The 19,371-nt window shown below is 41.4% G+C and overlaps 1 protein-coding gene across 1 annotated transcript in view; it reads left to right on the top strand.

Moving 5' to 3' along the window:
- Positions 1-19,371, top strand: part of KCNH1 (potassium voltage-gated channel subfamily H member 1) — a gene marked incomplete at its 5' end in the record, with an annotated part of 382,492 nt that overhangs the window by 19,292 nt on the left and 343,829 nt on the right. The window contains one exon of the mRNA XM_079928220.1: positions 6,166-6,284. Coding sequence (XP_079784346.1) covers positions 6,166-6,284 — 119 coding nt within the window. The remainder of the gene's footprint in view (positions 1-6,165; positions 6,285-19,371) is intronic.

The raw sequence follows: 19,371 nt of genomic DNA, 5'->3' as shown, positions 1-19,371 counted from the left end.
TTAAAGGAGCACCTTCATTTTCAAAGATCCACTAAAGTAAATTTAGTATTATCTTGTCAATTCAGAGTTAAAATTGAGCCAAAAGTGGGCAATAAATGGAATGTAAAACTCCAGGGGAGATTTTTAAAGGCCAAAGATTTAGAATATTCAGGGCTGAAGGCTCCGGCAAGCTGTTGTAACTGCCAACCCTTCTCCAGGCGTCTTCATGCGGGATATATGTGAGGTGCTCTTGGGGGAGAAAGAGTGTAATGGATACAAGCCACAGGCTCCCTCTCCACCACCAATATTAACATTTTCTGTCTCGGCCCTTAGGATGACTGAAAGGTGATGATTTAGTGACTTCTGCTTGAAAAAGCCATCCTAGGTTTTTGGTTATTTGTACATCAGTAGGGAAAAGATCTGGGGCGGAAGACTTGAGGACACCTAGTCATTGTCCAGATTGACCTGGTAGTGTCCTGTGTCCATTGTTCTCTGCTGGATGTTGGGTTATGGCGCCGGCTCCTCTAAGAGGATCTGTGACTCTTCAGATTAGGACAAGCCCGGCCTCATCGCCTCCTCACCAGGGCGAGGATACTTTAAGGAGTCCTATGCAACTTCTGTTCCAAGTGGCTCAGCGTGGTTTCCCAGGGAGGGGCCTGTAGGTCTGTCTTTCCTAGTATCTCTGGACTTACCCTGGGAGGAACTGGAATTCTGGGTCATCCCAGAACCATCTCTTTGGGCCTAGGGAGGATACAGGGATGTGTGGGCTAAAGCAGCCTAGTGGGAGACTCACCCCAGTTGACACCAGTAGCCAATGTGTGCTCAAGCAAGGGAGATAGTGGTTGTCCTTACTGAGAACGGAGAAAGGACCCAGTAAATGCTTTTTAGCTGCTTGCTAGATTGCAAACTGCATTCCCGTCCTTCTGTCCTTTTTTCCCTTTCATGCTTCCTCTTCCCCTCCTGCTCGCCCCGTCTCATTTTTCCTGATCATGTGATGCTTTTTTTTTTTTTTTTTTTTTTAACATCTTTATTGGGGTATAATTGCTTTACAATGGTGTGTTAGTTTCTGCTTTATAACAAAGTGAATCAGTCATACATAAACATATGTTCCCATATGTCTTCCCTGTTGCGTCTCCCTCCCTCCCACCCTCCCCATCCCACCCCTCCAGGCTGTCAGAGGGCACCGAGCCAATATCCCTGTGCCATGCGGCTGCTTCCCACTAGCTGTCTACCTTACTGCGTTTGTTACTGTGTATATGCCCATGACTCTCTCTCGCCCTGTCACAGCTCACCCTTCTCCCTCCCCATAACCTCAAGTCCGTTCTCTAAGAGGTCTGCGTCTTTGCAAATGAAGCAACCGACAAAGGATTAATCTCCAAAATTTACAAGCAGCACATGCAGCTCAATAACAAGAAAACAAACAACCCAATCCAAAAATGGGCAGAAGACCTAAATAGACATTTCTCCAAAGAAGATATACAGACTGCCAACAAACACATGAAAGAATGCTCAACATCATTAATCATTAGAGAAATGCAAATCAAAACTACAATGAGATATCATCTCACACCAGTCAGAATGGCCATCATCAAAAAATCTAGAATCATGTGATGCTTTTGATCTTCCCACGGCACCCCCAGCCCTGCCTCTGCCTCCCTTGTGGTGACGTTTATGACAGAGCTGGAAGAACCCTGAGCTAGGGGTTTCTTCATTTGAGCTCAGTTCACTGTTAAACCCCCAAATGGGATATAATTGGAAGGGTGGGTGCAGAAATACCTCCTAAAACTTAACACAGTTTGTAAAATGGGCTACTTATATTTTGGGGCTTTATGTCTACTGGAAACCCAGGTAGAAGTAGGATAATAAGAGAACACAGTTTGTTCTTCATGCACATTTATTCAGCACACGCACTTACTGGGTGTCTTTGGGGTGTTTAACCTTATGCTAGATGCTGACCTTAAGGAAATGTCTAAGAGCCCCTGCTCGTTACAGTCTGTTTGGAAGATAGGCAGACAGGTGAGCAAACAAGAACCATAAAGCCTAATCAGTGATCTAATAGAAGTCTGCCTAAGGCAAATGGGGGTGCACGGGTTGGAGCAGGCAATTCTGCTAGGGTAGGGTGGTACCAGGGAGAGGCTTCCTTGAAGGTAGCTGCCTTATTTTCCTTGTGGAAAATGACCATGTGGCTTCCCTTAAGCAAGATCATCTTGAGCTGGATTCTCATCGGCTTATTCTCACCCAGTTGACCCTGTGGACAATAGGAAATTGATTTTTCCAGGAATGTTTTTCCTGATGGCTCTGCTATGAGGGACATTGTTCGTCCAAATTGTCCATGTATATTCCACCAAACCCATTTGCTTCTCTTCTGTGGTTTCTTAAAATTTTTATTAAAGTATAGTTGATTTATAATATTGTGTTAGTTTCAGGTATACAGCATAGTGATTCAGATACATATATCTGTCTATCTATCTATATATTCTTTTCCATTATAGGTTATTACAAGATATTGAATATCGTTCCCTGCGCTATGCAGTAGGTCCTTGTTGTTTATCTATTTTATATATAGTAGTATGTATCTGTTAATCCCATACTCCTAATTTATTCCTCTCCTGCTTTCCCCTTTGGTAACCATAAGTTTGTTTTCCATGTCTGTGAGTCTGTTTCTGTTTTGTAAATAAGTTCATTTGTATTATTTTTTTAGATTCCACATAAAAGTGATATCATATACTTGTCTTTTTTAGTTTGACTGACTTTCTTCTGTGTTTTTAATCTCATTTCATGTCTGTCACTCCAGTCACTCAAACCAGGGACCCAGAGGGCACCTGGCTTGCCTCTTCTCTCCCTCTACAGCCATTGATTCTACCTCTGCAGCTGTTCTCAAGTCTCCCCTTGTTACCTGGCTCAGGCCATAGCACTGGTCCAGGCCCTCGTGGTGTCTTGCCTGGGATTCTGACTGGTCTTCTATCTGTTAACCCCCCTCCGCCCTCTTTATAGTCCACTATCCACACTGCCATTTTGTCCTAAAATTCCCCTACTATATTTAAACTCCTTCATTGGATTCCCTTCGGGTTTCAGGTTGAAGTTCAAATTTCTTAATTTGCCATCTAGGTTGTTACCACCTAAGTTCTTCTCGGCCTGGCCCTTGACAACCTCTTTAGCATTACTTCAGACCACTGCCTGCATCCTCCTCCCCTCTACGGGCCACGCCCCATTCATCTAGCTATTAAGAAGGTCTTACTCTTCCCTGACATATTACCCTGTTGTATGATTTTTCTGCCTTCATAGGTGCTGTTCCTTCTGTGTGGAATGTCTGTCTTTTCCTTCCTGACTTCAAGTAGTTCCTACTCATCTTTTAAAAGTTTGCTCTAGTGTCACCTCCTGTGGGAAGCCCTCCCTGACTGCCCAGCCTGGATTAGATATGCCTTCTCTGGACAGTCTTGGCCATAGCGTCCTCTACTCACCTGTTATAGAATTTAGCTTACTATATCATACTTTTTTATTTACTTATCAGTCTTCCCTACTAGAGTACAAGCTCTTTGAGGCCAGAGTCTGTGCCTTTTTTCATTTTAGTATCCCCAGGATTTAGCACTGTGATGGTATTTACATAGTAGTTATGTTTAGAATTAATATGTGAATGAATGATGTTCTTTCATCTGGCTCAGCATGAGTCCTGTTAGAAAGTGTCTAGAGTCCAGAAAGGACAACATGGGGGTGGAGCTTGGGAAAGAACTTATTTCCTTCCTTCAGAATAGGCAGAGTCTGCCTATCCTGGTAGAGGTGTGATGGAAGATTTCACGCTGCCTGTCCATTTCCCAATCCAACACCCATTCACCTTCCTGTGCCCTTCACTCAGCCACCTGAGGGCCAACTCTTTTAAGAGCCACATTCTTGAAAAGAGAATCAGGGCTAGAGTGAGGGGCTAGCCTGGGCCTGGGGAAATGCCCTGAAGTCCAGGGATCTTTCTTTTAATTTTTTGTGCCATGTCATCTGATGGACCAGGGCCCTGAGCCCTGCCAAGCAGGGTCTGGGATATCTGCCCTGCTAGCTTCCTCTTATCATTGGTACCAGAGTGTAGGTTGTGGTGGTGGTGGATGGGTAGGATTGAATGGGGGGGCATGTTTCAGAGCCCTTGCTGATGTTTGAGTGCACAATTGTTTTCTCACCAGTTGAAAAATATACTTTCTGCTCCTCTTGAAAAACGTTGCAGAATTCAATTCCAGCTTCGTTTTCAGCTGTAGGAGAGCCTGACTCTGAAAGAGACTTTAAAAAATTCTAGTCCACGGTTCACACAAGCAAATTCCAGTGAACACTTTCATGAGTGGCCCATTTGGGGAAGATGTCAAATACCCCTGGAGAGTCTGGGCTGTCCCCTCCTGTCAACATCAGTGGGAGTCCCCGCAGCCCAACCACCGTGAGCCTCTTTTCAAGGTGACCCATATCTCTGCTTAATGGCATCGGGATGCATGAAAATGCCACTATCTTTTATTAAAGCCCAGAACTTCTGGAATGAGATAAAAAGGAACTTGATTTGCTATTCTTGTTATGTTGACAAAATTTATACAGATCTTGATTCTTAAAGGTTGTGCAAAAAAAGGGCCATCATTCTGCTTGACCTCATTGTCCTGTGGATTCTGAGTCCATCTTATAAAGGTGCTCCAGGGTAAAATTTGGTAAATGAGATTTCTGCTGCAAGGCACTGGCTACTTCTAAACTCTAAAGGACAAAAAATCAAATTGCCTAGTCTCGCTTTTAGCTGTCATGTAAAAATAGTTGCATGCTGTTTATTTGCTGTACCCCACATCCAGGTCTTTGGAGCTCCCTCGCCCCAAGCTTGGTTTTTGAGAACCCCTACAGACTTTCAGGGGTCTCATGAGGCAATTGGCACGGTCGTAACCTTGATGCAGATGGCTTGTTGGATATTGGAATGGACGGTTGTCTTTGGGGACCTTTAAATGATTCCTCATACATATTAAAATCTTAGTAAAGATCACTGGTACATCTTAGATTTTGGAGTATAGAGTGGTCTGGATTAGAAAAAGACAAGTGTTTTACTTTCCTTGGAGGAACTAGTCCAGAGGGCCAAGGAGGCCTCAAGACAGTCTTTGTTTTAGCCCAGTAAACTTAGCCACTTTGTTTTACCAGGAAAATGCATCCTGCATTTAAGGCATGTAGATAGAGTCTTTTAATTTCCACTTTACAGATGAGATCATTGAGGCCCAGATAATTTAAACAGTTTGTTGGTGACCTCAAGCAGGCCGGAGGCAGAGATGGGATTTGTATCCAGATTTCTTTACTCTAAGTTCAGTACTCGGCTCTTTGCGTTTCTAGTTTTCAGGGGACCTACCTGCCATCAGCTGTCCTTCCCCCATCCTAGAGCAGACTAAAATCAATTAGTATTGTTTCCCCACCTACCCATGGACTAAATTCATTTCTTATTCCCCTGGCTTTGGAGAAGGTAGTCCATGGAACGGCCATTTGACTAGCTTGTCTAGTCATTTAAAACCCAGAATCAGCTTAGTCTCTGCTAGGATCAGACGACAGGGGGCTTGGGAACAGCCTGAGCCATAAGGTCAGAGAAACATCTTGACTGCCTGGTGTTGTCTGGCAGAAAAGCCTTGGGCCAGAGCGGGGAGATCTGGGCTGTAGACTCTTAGCTACCTAGGCACTCTGTGCCTCGATTTCCCTAGGTGTAAAACAGTGCTAAGACCTGCCGTACCTGCTTCACCAAGCTATGATTAGGGCCAAGTGAAAGTACAAGGGAAAAGTGCATCACTGCACAGATCTGAGCAAGTCTAGGTGCTTTTTTTTTTTTTTTTTTTGCGGTATGCGGGCCTCTCACTGTTGTGGCCTCTCCTGTTGCGGAGCACAGGCTCCGGATGCGCAGGCTCAGCGGCCATGGCTCACGGGCCCAGCCGCTCCGCAGCATGTGGGATCCTCACGGACCGAGGCACAAACCCGTGTCCCCTGCATCGGCAGGCGGACTCTCAACCCCTGCGCCACCAGGGAAGCCCTAGGTATTTTTCTGATCAGCAAATCTTGATTACGAGGATGGCCGAGTGACTTGTGGATGTGCAGGAGGACATGGAGGGTGGGCGTCTGCTTCTGACAGGGTAACTCGTGGTATGAATGTCCGAGCACCTTCAGGACCTGGTTGAACCTGTCTCTCCTGTCTTCCACATGCTCCAGGCTGGGGGAAGTTTGCTCGGCTGACCAGAGCACTGACAAGCAGCAGGGGTGTCCTGCAGCAGCTGGCTCCCAGCGTGCAAAAAGGCGAGAACGTCCACAAGCACTCACGCCTGGCCGAGGTAAGGGCAAGGGTTTAGCTCAGCTTAACCCTCACTCACTCCCATGGGGTCCCTGGGCTGAGAAAATGGTCCACAGTGAGTGTGATGGCTTGGAAGGGGCCTTCAGGACCCCAGACTCTTGTCTTGGCTGGGCTATGCACCACCATGTGTGACCTTGGGTAAGTGATCTAACTGCTGTTAGTTGTGTACTCTCACATATGTAAAAGGAGCTGCAAACAACTCCATTCAAAATTGGTTGAGATTACAGTTGTCAGCTGACTCTTTTGAAGGGGTAGGGAAGGAGCTAGAAGTGCTATATACATGAAGGGGGTTTGACTTATAAATCATAACCAACTTTGTTATTTGAGCAATACATACTATTATAGGAAAAGAAGATACAGGAAGCAAAGAGGAAGAAAATAAAAATCACCTAGAATCCCACTAACCAGATAACATTGTTATAATTTTTGTGGACATGCCTTAACTCTTTTTTGCATTTAAGAAATATTCTATTCCTAAAGCCTAAGAAATACATTTTTTCACATTAATGAAGTTGAGATATATCTAAGAATCAATGTGTATGTTTAAGATGGGTTGTATTGCCTTGTCTTCATTTTATAAAGTTATGAACATCTTTCCAGGTTAATAAATATACTTAAAATTATTGCTGTTTCCATAACCTTTGTAGTAAGGAAAACTCATGGTGGTGGTATTCCCCCTTTTGCTGGCACAAGTGAGAGGCTGGGAAGCCTGGACAAGATATTTGATCAGGCTTAATGCACCCAAATTATTATCATCTGTCTTTGGTGGTCCTGCATCCAGATCACTGTTATCTCCCTTTGGTGGTGCCTGGTCTTTTTTTTTTTTTTTTTTTTCCAACTAGACCAGGGTAAGACCAATTAAGAGCATTATACTTTCCATGTAGCAAATTTCCATCTTACCCAAAGATGGCAGAGTTAGCTGTCTCTCTGCCTGGTCGTGGCCAGTCAGTTTCTGATCTGTGCTGAGATGACAGGGCACTTTCTGACCTGCCTCTTGGCTTCCATATCCCCGAGGGAGAAACTCCCAGCACGGTGCAGCTGACAGTGTGTGCTCTGCATATGTGCACCGAATGTTGAATGGGTTGACTACAGAAGATGTCCTTATAGCAGCCAAAAGCTTCTGCCAGCAGTGGGACGGGGGGCATTCATTTGTGTTGTATTAGAGAAGGTGAGATCCTTGGATGATGGCAGCATCGTTTTTGTCATGATGTGGGCTCACCTTGCGATAGAAAGAATAATAAAAGAGACCCTTCAGCTCACAGCCTGCACTTTCTCTGTCCCTGCTGCTTCTTTTGGTTAATGATGTTCCCTCCTCTCCTACTGTCTCCAGCTTGCTCACTCTTATCCAGCCACATTCCTTGCTGTTCCTCTTATATACCAGGCTTGCTCTTCCCCCAGACTTTTGTGTTCTACTCCTTCACCAGCTGCAAGTCTTTGCTCAGATGTCATTTTCTCTATGTGGCTACCTCTGTCAGAGATACAAGAACTGGTAGGATATTTGTATGTTAAGGGATTGATTGTAAGGAGGTGCTTGTGGGGACTGGGGAAGTCCAGAATTCGTGGGGCAGCTTGGCCAACTAGAAACCCTTGGGAGGAGCTGGTTGGTGCTGAAGTCCCAGGGGGAATTTCTTCTCAGGGAAACCTCAGTTTTGCTCTTAAAGCCTTTCAACTGATTAGATGAGGACCACCCAGATTATGGAGTATAATCTCCCTTCCTGCAAGTCAGCTGATTGTAGATGTCAATCACATCTACAAAATACCTTCACAGAAGCACTTAGTGTTTGACTGAACAACTAGGTACCATGACCTAGCCAAGTTGACACATGAAACTAACCATTACAGTTTAATCCTTGTCAGTTCGGCACCCGTATACATTTCCTTAAACCATACTTAATCTCCAAATAAAGATAATAACAAAGTCATACTTCCACCTAACATGATCCAGTTATGTTGCATATTACCGAAACATACCAGCCCTTTCCCCAGAAGAGGATGCAAAGTCCTCGGGTGAGATCGCCACTCCTTGATACCCTGTAACTTAAACAGTGTGATGTAAACTTAACTCTTAACATCTTATGTTAGATAATAAGGGAATAAGACAGGGAAGAAAATAAAAGTATTTGCCTTGTATATACACTATATACTATATATATATATATACACACACACACACACACACACACTATAGTGTGTGTGTATATATATATATATATATATACATACAAACATTAATAACAAAATAAGAAATACTCATTAACGCTTAATCCTCTCCTTAACCTGCTCTACGTTATGCTCCACTTAACGGCTTCCAATATACTATACAGTTTACTTATTGTGTTTATTGTTCACTGGTATATCCCAAGCATTTAAAACAGTGTCCAGCACATAGTAGATGCTCATCAGTAGTAAGTGTGTTTTTTTTCCTTAATTGATCGAATGGATGAAAGAAAGGAAATGATGTTAGTGTTTTTGCCTAACTGTCTGGCATGAGTAGTTGCTCATTGATTGGCAATATGAGGCAAACATCTGGGTCCCATCCCAGGGGCTGCTAAATTTTAATTAACCCGGCTAGAGGCTTATGGATTTTATTGATCTTTTCAAAGAACCAACTTTTGGTTTGTGGATTTTCTCTAATGGTTTTCTGTTTCCAATTTCACTGATTTCTGCTCTAATTTTTAATTTTTTCTTCTGTTTAGTTTGGAATGAATTTGCTCGTCTTTTTCTAGCTTCGTAAGGTGGAAGCTTAGTTTACTGATTTTTGATCGTTCTGCTTTACTAATGCATGCGTTCAATCCTATAAATTTCCCTTTAAGCACTGCTTTCACTGCATCCCACAAATTTTGATAGGTTGTGTTTTCATTTTCATCTTGTTGAAAATATTTAAAAATTTCTCTTGAGATTTGTTCTTTGGTCCCAGGTGTTATATAGAAGTGTGTTGTTTTATCTCCAAGTATTTGGGGATTTTACAACTGTCTTTCTGTTATTGATTTCTGGTTTAATTCCGTTGTGATCTGAGAGCAGACACTGTATGATTTCTATACTGTTAACTTTGTTAAGGTGTGTTTTATGGCCCAGTATGTGGTCTATCTTGGTGAATGTTCCATGTGAGCTTGAGAAGAACGTATATTCTGCTACCGTTGGATGAAGTAGTTCATAGATGTCCATTGTATCCAATTGTGTGTTGAGCTCCACAACATCGGTACTGACTTTTTGCCTGCTGGATCTGCACATTTCCATTAGGGGGTGTTAATGTCTCCAGCTATAATAGTGGATTCATCTATTCTCCTTGTAGTTCTATCAATTTTTGCCTCATGTATTTTAATGCTCTGTTGTTTGCTGCATACTCATTAAGGACTGTTATGTCTTCTTGAAAAATTGACTCCTTTATCATTACATAATGCCACTCTTTATCCCTGATAACTTTTCTTGCTGTGAAGTCTGGTCTGTCAGGAATGAATATTGCAACTCCCACTTTCTTTTGCTTAGCATGAGTATGTTAAATCTTTCTTCATCCTTTTATTTTAATCTACATGTGCATTTATATTTGAAGTGGGTTTCTTGTCGACAACGTATAATTGGATGCTGTTTCTTGATCCACTTTGACAATCTGTGTCTTAATTGGCCTGTTTAGACCACTGACATTTAAAGTGATTATTGATACAGTTGGATTAATATTTACCACATTTGTTGCTGGTTTTTATTTGTTGCCCTTGTTCTGTATTCCTATTTTGTCTTCCACTCTTTTTCTGCCTTTTGTGGTTTTAATTGAGCATTTTATATGATTCTATATTTTCTCCTTCCTTAGCATATTATACTTTTTTTTACATTTTTTTAGTGGTTTCCCTAGAGTTTGGAGTATATATTTACAAGTAATCCAAGTCTACTTTCAAATACAGTGGTCCCTAGGTATCCAAAGGGGGATATGTTCCAGGACCCCCCACAGGTACCAAAATCCATGGATGCCCGAGTCTTTTATATAAAATGGCATGGTGTTTCATATAAATTATTCACTATTCACATCCTCTCATATACTTTTTTTTTTTTTTGGCGGTACGCGGGCCTCTCACTGTTGTGGCCTCTCCTGCTGCAGAGCGCAGGCTCCAGACGCGCAGGCTCAGCGGCCCTGGCTCATGGTCCCAGCCGCTCTGCGGCACGTGGGATCCTCCCGGACCGGGGCACGAACCCGTGTCCCCTGCATCGGCAGGCGGACTCTCAACCACTGGGCCACCAGGGAAGCCCTCTCATATACTTTAAATTATCTCTAGATTGCTTATAATACCTAATACAATGTAAACACTATGTAAATAGTTGTAAATATAATGTAAATGTTATGTAAATAGTTGCTGGTGTGCAACAAATTCAAGTTTCGCTTTTTGGCACTTTCTGGAAATTTTTTTCTGAATATTTTGATCTGCACTTGGTTGAATCCACAGATGCAGAACCCACGGATTTAGAGGGCTGACTGTAATACTGTACGTAGTGCTTCATGGGTAGTGCAAGTACCTTGTAATAAAATACTCCTAATTCCTCTGTCCTGTCCATTGTGCCATTGCTGTGATTCATTTCACTTATTCATAAGCATACATAAGCATATATATGTATACAGTATCAAATACATTGTTGCTGTTATTTTGAACAAACTGTTATCTGTTAGATCAATTAAGAATAAGAAAAATTGGGACTTCCCTGGTGGTGCAGTGGTTAAGAATCCGCCTACCAATGCAGGGGACATGGGTTCAAGCCCTGGTCCGGGAAGATCCCACATGCCACTGAGCAACTAAGCCTGTGCGCCACAACTACTGAGCCTGAGCTCTAGAGCCCGCGAGCCACAACTACTGAGCCCGTGTGTCACAACTACTGAAGCCTGTGTACCTAGAGCCTGTGCTCCACAACAAGAGAAGCCACCTCAGTGAGAAGCCTATGCACCACAACAAAGAGTAGCGCCTGCTCACCGCAACTAGAGAAAGCCCGTGCGCAGCAATGAAGACCCATTGCAGCCAAAAATAAAAAAAAATTAAAAAAAATATTTTAAGAATAAGAAAAACAAAAGTTTTTCTTTTACCTTCCCTTATTCCTTCTCTAGTGTTCCTCTTTTTCATTAAGTAGATCCAAGTTTCTGACCTGTATCATTTTCTTTCTCTCTGAAGAACTTCTTTATAAATTTCTTGCAAGGCATTTCTGCTGGCAACAAATTCCCTCAATTTTTATCTGAGACATCTTTATTTATCCTTCACTTTTGAAAGAGAATTTTGCAGGGTACAGAATTCTAGGTTGGTGTTTGTTTTCTCAACACTTTAGATATTTCGCTCTACTCTCTTCTTGTTTGTGCAGTTTCTGAGGAGATTTAGAATGTAATTCTTATCTTCGTTCCTAATAGGTTAGGTTTTGGGTTTTTTTTTCCCCTCCAGATTCTTTCAGGAATTTTTTTTGATTTTCTGCAGTTTGAATATGCTGTGCCTAAGTTTTTTTCTTTTCTTTTCACTTATACTGCTTGGTGTTTTCTGAGCTTCCTGTATCTGTGGTTTGGTGTCTGACATGAATTTGGGGACGTTATCAGTCATTATTGCTTAAAATATTTCTTCCATTTCTTTCTTTCCTCTCCTCTGGTATTCCTATTCCATGTGTGTTATACCTTTTATAGTTGTCCCACAGCCCTTGGACATTCTGTTTTATTTTACTTTTTGGTCCTTTTCTCTTTGCTTTTCAGTTTTGGAGGTCTCTATTGACATGTCCTCAAGCTCAGAAATTCACTCCTCTGCCATGTCCTGTCCACTAAGGAGCCCATCAAAGGCATTCTTTGTTTCTGTTATAGTATTTTTGATCTCTGGCATTTCTTTTTGGTTCTTTCTTAGAACTTCCATCTCTGCTTACGTCATCTGTCTGTTCTTGCATGCTCTCTATTTTAACCGTTAGAGCCCTTAGCATATGAATCATAGTTTTTAAAATTTCTGGTCTGATAATTCCAGCATCCCTGCCATATCTAGGTCTGGCTCTGTCTTTTCAAACTGTGTTTTTTGCCTTTTACTATGCCTTGCAACTTTCTGTTGAAATCTGGACATGATGTACTGGGTAAAAGGAACTAGGGTAAATAGACCGTTAGTGTGGTATAAGATGTGGGGGGAGAGGAATCATTCTATAGTCCCATGATTAGGTCACAGTATTTTAGTGAGCCTATGCCCCTGGGCTATGGACTTAACAAGTGCTTCTCAGTTAGTTCCCCATTTAGACCAAACAAGATGAGGCAGTATGGCCTGCAGTGGTGTATTTCTCTTTCCATATGCCGGAAGCTAGAGCAATTGGGTATTTTTCTATACTCAGGTGAGTTAGGCTCTGATAAAACCCCCCAAATTAGGCTCTGGTTAACTAGTTTCTCCGGAGGGCAGGCCTTTTTAAGAGGAACAGCGTGCTGTGGTGTTTTTAAAAATGGTTACTTTTCTATTCCTCTTTCCAGGAGCGTGGGGATACTTTTCTCTGATTTTTACTGTGAGAATCTGGTGGAGCTCCTGGAAGTAAAACTCACAGATGTGCGAGGCCCCTGCCCATGACTGGGTCCCCCTAGAATTTTTAACTCTCAGATTTGTCCGTGCTGAGGCTGCAGCAATTTGCTAGTTACAGTTTAGGCTTTCCTGTCCGGTACTAGTTCTTGTGGAGGTTTCTGCTTCTGGGTTTTTTCTGGCAAGTTGTGATTCTCTGTATTCACCTGTCTGTCTCTCCAATTTTTGGTGCAATAGTTTGTCCTCTGACCTCACCTCTTGTGTGGAACTAAGAAGAGTTGTTGATTTTTCAGTTTGTACAGCTTTTTACTTGTTAGGATGGAATGACAATTTCCAAGCTTCTTACAACCTGCACCAGAAATTGGAAGTTGGCTAGTAAGTGTTCAACAGAGAAAAATCTTTTCCCTGTCTAAAGCTTACAGCCAGTGTCCTGCTGAGTTTTCTCACTGGTAAATGTCGTTGATCAAATGGAGATTGAATAAGAGTATGGACACCTCACTGAAACCTCTCCCACCTCCAGGAAAAAAATTGACACAACGCACAAGTGGCTGGGAATGGCAGTTTTGCCTTTCAATGGGTTGCACGTGTGATTTTCAAGGCCAACTTATATCCCTGTTTGAACTCAGGCAATTTGGCTTTCGTCCTCACATGAGTCCTCTTGTCTCCCTCCTGGACTGATTCTAGAAAAGAAGGAAGCATGTCCCTGTGTGCCAGGATCTGTGCTGCTCATCTTCTCCTTTAATCCCCTAGACATCTTGGAGCAGTGTTATAGAGGGGGAAACTGGGGCACAGGGAAGTTCATTAACTTGTTTGTGGTTCACCTGGCAGTAAGTGGTGGACTCTGGATTGAGAACCAGGTTTATGTGACTCCAAACCCAACCTGTTTCCCATCTGGGGCACTTCCTTCTGAGCACTGTCTCTTCTTCCCAGCCCTCTGCTACTGCTTATACTAGGGTTACCATACCTTCCAGCTTTAGACCTTATAGGGGACCATGGTCTCTCTCATCTCAGAATGGGACACCAAGTCCACTTCATCTCGCTATTCTTCAGCACTCCATCCTCTTCCCTCAGGCTAGTGTGAGCACTTGTTCTTTTGGAGGGCCAGTTTATTTTCAGATCTTAAATATATCCTGTGTCATACATGCACCCTAATGTTCATGGCAGCACCATCTGCAATAGCCAAGACATGGAAGCAACCTAAATGTTCATCAACAGATGAATGGATAAAGAAGATGTGGTATACATATTTATAATGGAATACTATTCAGCCATAAAAAGGATGAAATAATGCCATTTGCAGCAACATGGATGGACCTAGAGATTATCATGCTAAGTGAAGTCAGACAGAGAAAGACAAATATCATATGATATCACTTATATGTGGAATCTCAAATATACAAATGAACTTATTTACAAACAGAAATAAACTCACAGACATAGAAAACAAACTTAGGGTTACCAAAGGGGAAGGAGGGGGAGGGATAAATTAGGAGGTTGGGATTAGCAGATACAAACTACTATATATAAAATAGATAAACAACAAGGTCCTACTGTATAGCACATGGAACTATATATATATATATATATATATATATAGATAGATAGATAGATATAGATATATATAGATAATGAATCACTTTGCTATACACCAGAAACTAACACAACACTGTAAAGTAACTATACTTCAGTGAAAAAAAAATCTTATGTCAGTACATAGATCAGGCTAGAGGACCCTTTTCACAGGTTGGGTTCTCTGGGATGCAGATACTGCATAACATCTGTGAAAGAAAAGGGGGAGGAAGCAGCATTGGGCAGGGAGGGCATCAGACACAGTGCAGATCCGATTGAGGCTCTGCCAGCCTGACAGGGAGCTCTGCAGCAGAGAAGGCAGTAGAGCAGCCCCACACAGAGCAGGAAGGGCTGGGCTCCTCAACCACCTTCTTCTTTTCTTTTTTTTTTTTCTGTTTTTTGTGTTTATATATATATATATAACATCTTTATTGGAGTGTAATTGCTTTACAATGGTGTGTTAGTTTCTGCTTTATAACAAAGTGAATCAGTATACATATACATATGTTCCCATATCTCTTCCCTCTTGCGTCTCCCTCCCTCCCACCCTCCCTATCCCACCCCTCTAGGTGGTCACAAAGCACCGAGCTGATCTTCCTGTGCTATGTGGCTGCTTCCCACTAGCTATCTATTTTACGTTTGGTAGTGTATATATGTCCATGCCACTCTCTCGCTTTGTCACAGCTTACCGTTCCCCCTCCCCATATCCTCAAGTCCATTCTCTAGTAGGTCTGTGTCTTTATTCCTGTCTTATTCCTAGGTTCTTCATGACATTTTTTCCCTTAAATTCCGTATATATGTGTTAGCATATGGTATTTGTCTTTCTCTTTCTGACTTACTTCACTCTGTGTGACAGACTCTAGGTCCATCCACCTCATTACAAATAGCTCAGCTTCATTTCTTTTTATGGCTGAGTAATATTCCATTGTATATATGTGCCACATCTTCTTTATCCATTCATCCGATGATGGACACTTAGGTTGTTTCCGTCTCTGGGCTATTGTAAATAGAGCTGCGATGAACATTTTGGTACATGACTCTTTTTGAATTATGGTTTTCTCAGGGTATATGCCCAGTAGTGGGATTGCTGGATCATATGGTAGTTCTATTTGTAGTTTTTTAAGGAACCTCCATACTGTTCTCCATAGTGGCTGTACCAATTCACATTCCCACCAGCAGTGCAAGAGTGTTCCCTTTTCTCCACACCCTCTCCGGCATTTATTGTTTCTAGATTTTTTGATGATGGCCATTCTGACTGGTGTGAGATGATATCTCATTGTAGTTTTGATTTGCATTTCTCTAATGATGTTGAGCATTCTTTCATGTGTTTGTTGGCAGTCTGTATATCTTATTTGGAGAAATGTCTACCTAGGTTTTCTGCCCATTTTTGGATTGGGTTTGTTTTTTGTTATTGAGCTGCATGAGCTGCCCATAAATTTTGGAGATTAATCCTTTGTCAGTTGCTTCATTTACAAATATTTTCTCCCATTCTGAGGGTTGTCTTTTCATCTTGTTTATGATTTCCTTTGCTGTGCAAAAGCTTTTAAGTTTCATTAGGTCCCATTTGTTTCTTTCTGTTTTTATTTCCATTTCTCTAGGAGGTGGGTCAAAGAAGATCTTTCTGTGATTTAAGTCATAGAGTGTTCTGCCTATGTTTTCCTCTAAGAGTTTGATAGTTTCTGACCTTACATTTAAGTCTTTAATCCATTTTGAGTTTATTTTTGTGTATGGTGTTAGGGAGTGATCTAATCTCATACTTTTACATGTACCTGTCCAGTTTTCCCAGCACCACTTATTGAAGAGGCTGTCCTTTCTCCACTGTACATTCCTGCCTCCTTTATCAAAGATAAGGTGACCATATGTGCGTGGGTTTATCTCTGGGCTTTCTATCCTGTTCCATTGATCTGTATTTGTTTCTGTGCCAGTACCATACTGTCTTGATTACTGTAGCTTTGTAGTATAATCTGAAGTCAGGGAGCCTGATTCCTCCAGCTCCATTTTTCATTCTCAAGATTGCTTTGGCTATGTGGGGTCTTTTGTGTTTCCATACAAATTGTGAAATTTTTTGTTTAGTTCTGTGAAAAATGCCAGTGGTAGTTTGATAGGGATTGCATTGAACCTGTAGATTGCTTTGGGTAGTAGAGTCATTTTCACAACATTGATTCTTCCAATCCAAGAACATGGTATATCTTTCCATCTATTTGTATCATCTTTAATTTCTTTCATCAGTGTCTTATAATTTTCTGCATACAGGTCTTTTGTCTCCTTAGGTAGGTTTATTCCTAGATATTTTATTCTTTTTGTTGCAATGGTAAATGGGAATGTTTTCTTGATTTCACTTTCAGATTTTTCATCATTAGTGTATAGGAATGCAAGAGATTTCTGTGCATTAATTTTATATCCTGCTACTTTACCAAATTCATTGATTAGCTCTAGTAGTTTTCTGGTAGCATCTTTAGGATTCTCTATGTATAGTATCATGTCATCTGCAAACAGTGACAGCTTTACTTCTTCTTTTCTGATTTGGATTCCTTTTATTTCCTTTTCTTCTCTGATTGCTATGGCTAGAACTTCCAAAACTATGTTGAATAAGAGTGGTGAGAGTGGGCAACCTTGTCTTGTTCCTGAAACTGTGATTAAAAATCTTCCAACAAACAAAAGCCCAGGACCAGATGGCTTCACAGGCAAATTCTATCAAACATTTAGAGAAGAGCTAACACCTATCCTTCTCAAACTCTTCCAAAATATAGCAGAGGGAGGAACACTCCCAAACTCATTCTACGAGGCCACCATCACCCTAATAACAAAACCAGACGAGGATGTCACAAAGAAAGAAAACTACAGGCCAATATCACTGATGAACCTAGATGCAAAAATCCTCAACAAAATACTAGTAAACAGAATCCAACAGCACATTAAAAGGATCACACACCATGATCAAGTGGGATTTATCCCAGGAATGCAAGGATTTTTCAATATACGCAAATCAATCAGTGTGATAAACCATATTAACAAATTGAAGGAGAAAAACCATATGGTCATCTCAATAGATGCAGAGAAAGCTTTCGACAAAATTCAACACCATTTATGATAAAAACCCTCCAGAAAGTAGGCATAGAGGGAACTTTCCTCAACATAATAAAGGCCATATATGACAAACCCACAGCCAACATCGTCCTCAATGGTGAAAAACTGAAAGCATTTCCACTAAGATCAACCACCTTCTTGCTCAGTTATTGGCAGGTGCCTCCCTGGGAAGCTCAGGTTTCTGTCCCTTAGGAAGCCAACAGGAGGCTGTCACCTAACTGCACACTCCACAGTGGGGCAGGGAATCCTTTCTTGAAGCAGGATCTAAGTCTGCCACCAGCTTGCTTCTCTCTTTCTGCCTTTATAGGAAGGAAAGTCACGGTCGATGTATGAGAGAACATCCCTCCTGCTCAGCAGGATTCACTCTGTGGTCTTCATGCGGGAGTGATCCTGCTGGGCTTTGGTCTGGCTGGGACAACTCTTTGCTGCCAGCTTCTCTCTTCATGGAAAGGCTGGGGGGGGGGGGGATGATATGGACGAGAAACCATCTTTTCCTGTCACATCTTCTCACTCTTCCCTATGAGGGACCCAGGTCCAGATAAAATCTGAGCTGTGCGTTTGTGATAGCTGGAGTGCAAGCACGCCCATTCAGCCACATCACAGCTCACAGCTCATGATGCTCAGCATCTCACTGTAAGGAGATCGGGTAAATGCCGTCTGTGCTGCTGTTTTTCATGTAGGTGACAGGCGTAGTGGGCTGAAACAGCATCAAATGTTACTGCCCACTTGACAACTTACCGTGTGATTTCAGGCAAGTCATTTCACTGTTAAGAACTTCCATTTCTTTCTCTTTCTTTTCTTCAAATGGAGGAATTGACTTCAATTGAGAATAATATGTACTTATAGATTTGTGAAGAGTAAGGGAGCTTCTGAATGTGAACAAACACTTCGGTATATAGAAAATGCTCAATAATGTTAGTTTAATATTAAATTTTAATTTTTGGTTCTTTATATTGCTTTTAAAATTTTTCTCAAGAGAAAGAAATCTTGCTATTTGCAGTGACATGGATGGACCTCGAGGGCATTACGCTAAATGAAGTATGTCAGACAGAGAAAGACAAATACTGTATGATCTTATTTTTATGTGGAAATAAAACAAAGCAAAACAAAACAAACTCCTGGTCTCATAGATTAGAGAACAGATTGGTGGATGCCAGAGGCAGGGGGTGAGGGCAAGTGAAATTGGTGAAGGGGGTCAAAGGGTACAGCCTACCAGTTATAAAGTAAGTTCTGGTGAAGTAATGTAAAGAATGGTGCGTATAGTTAGTAATACTGTATTGTTTATTCAAAAGTTGCTAAGAGAGTAGTTAGAAGTTCTCATTACAAGAAAAAAAATTAGTAGCTACATGTGGTGATGGATGTTAAGTAGCCTTATGGTGGAGATCATTTTGCAATGTATACAAATAATGAGTCATTATGTTGTACACCTGAAACTAATGGGATGTTACCTGTCAATTCTATCTCAGTAAGCAAAATTTCTCAATTTTCAGAAATAAAACAGGTTCTTTATTGGATTTTAATACATAGAGGTATATAAAATAAAAGGTGAAACATCCACTGTTTCTTGAAGTAACCATTTTTAAACAGTGTATGTTTTTAGTAAACTATATATGAACAAGTGTTCATTTATGTTGATATTTTTTTAACAAAAATGTTGTCATACTATTATATATATTATTTTCCGATCTGCTTTTTTTCCCACTTACTAGTATATTTGGGATATTTTCCTAAGAGCATATATCCCCTTCATTTTTTTTTAATGGTTGCAATGTATTCATTGCATGACTATATCCGACGCTATTTAGTTGTCCCCTTGTTGATACATAATTAGATTGTTACCAGTCTTTGGTTATTAAAGATAATGCTTCAGTAAACCTCCTTGTATGTGTATTTTTGGTTTTAATTTAGAAACCTTTA

Source organism: Stenella coeruleoalba (assembly GCF_951394435.1).
Source record: "Stenella coeruleoalba genome assembly, chromosome: 1".
Lineage (NCBI taxonomy): Eukaryota > Metazoa > Chordata > Mammalia > Artiodactyla > Delphinidae > Stenella > Stenella coeruleoalba.
The sequence above is the reverse complement of the archived record's forward strand: the minus strand, read 5'-3'. Positions and strand labels throughout refer to the sequence as shown.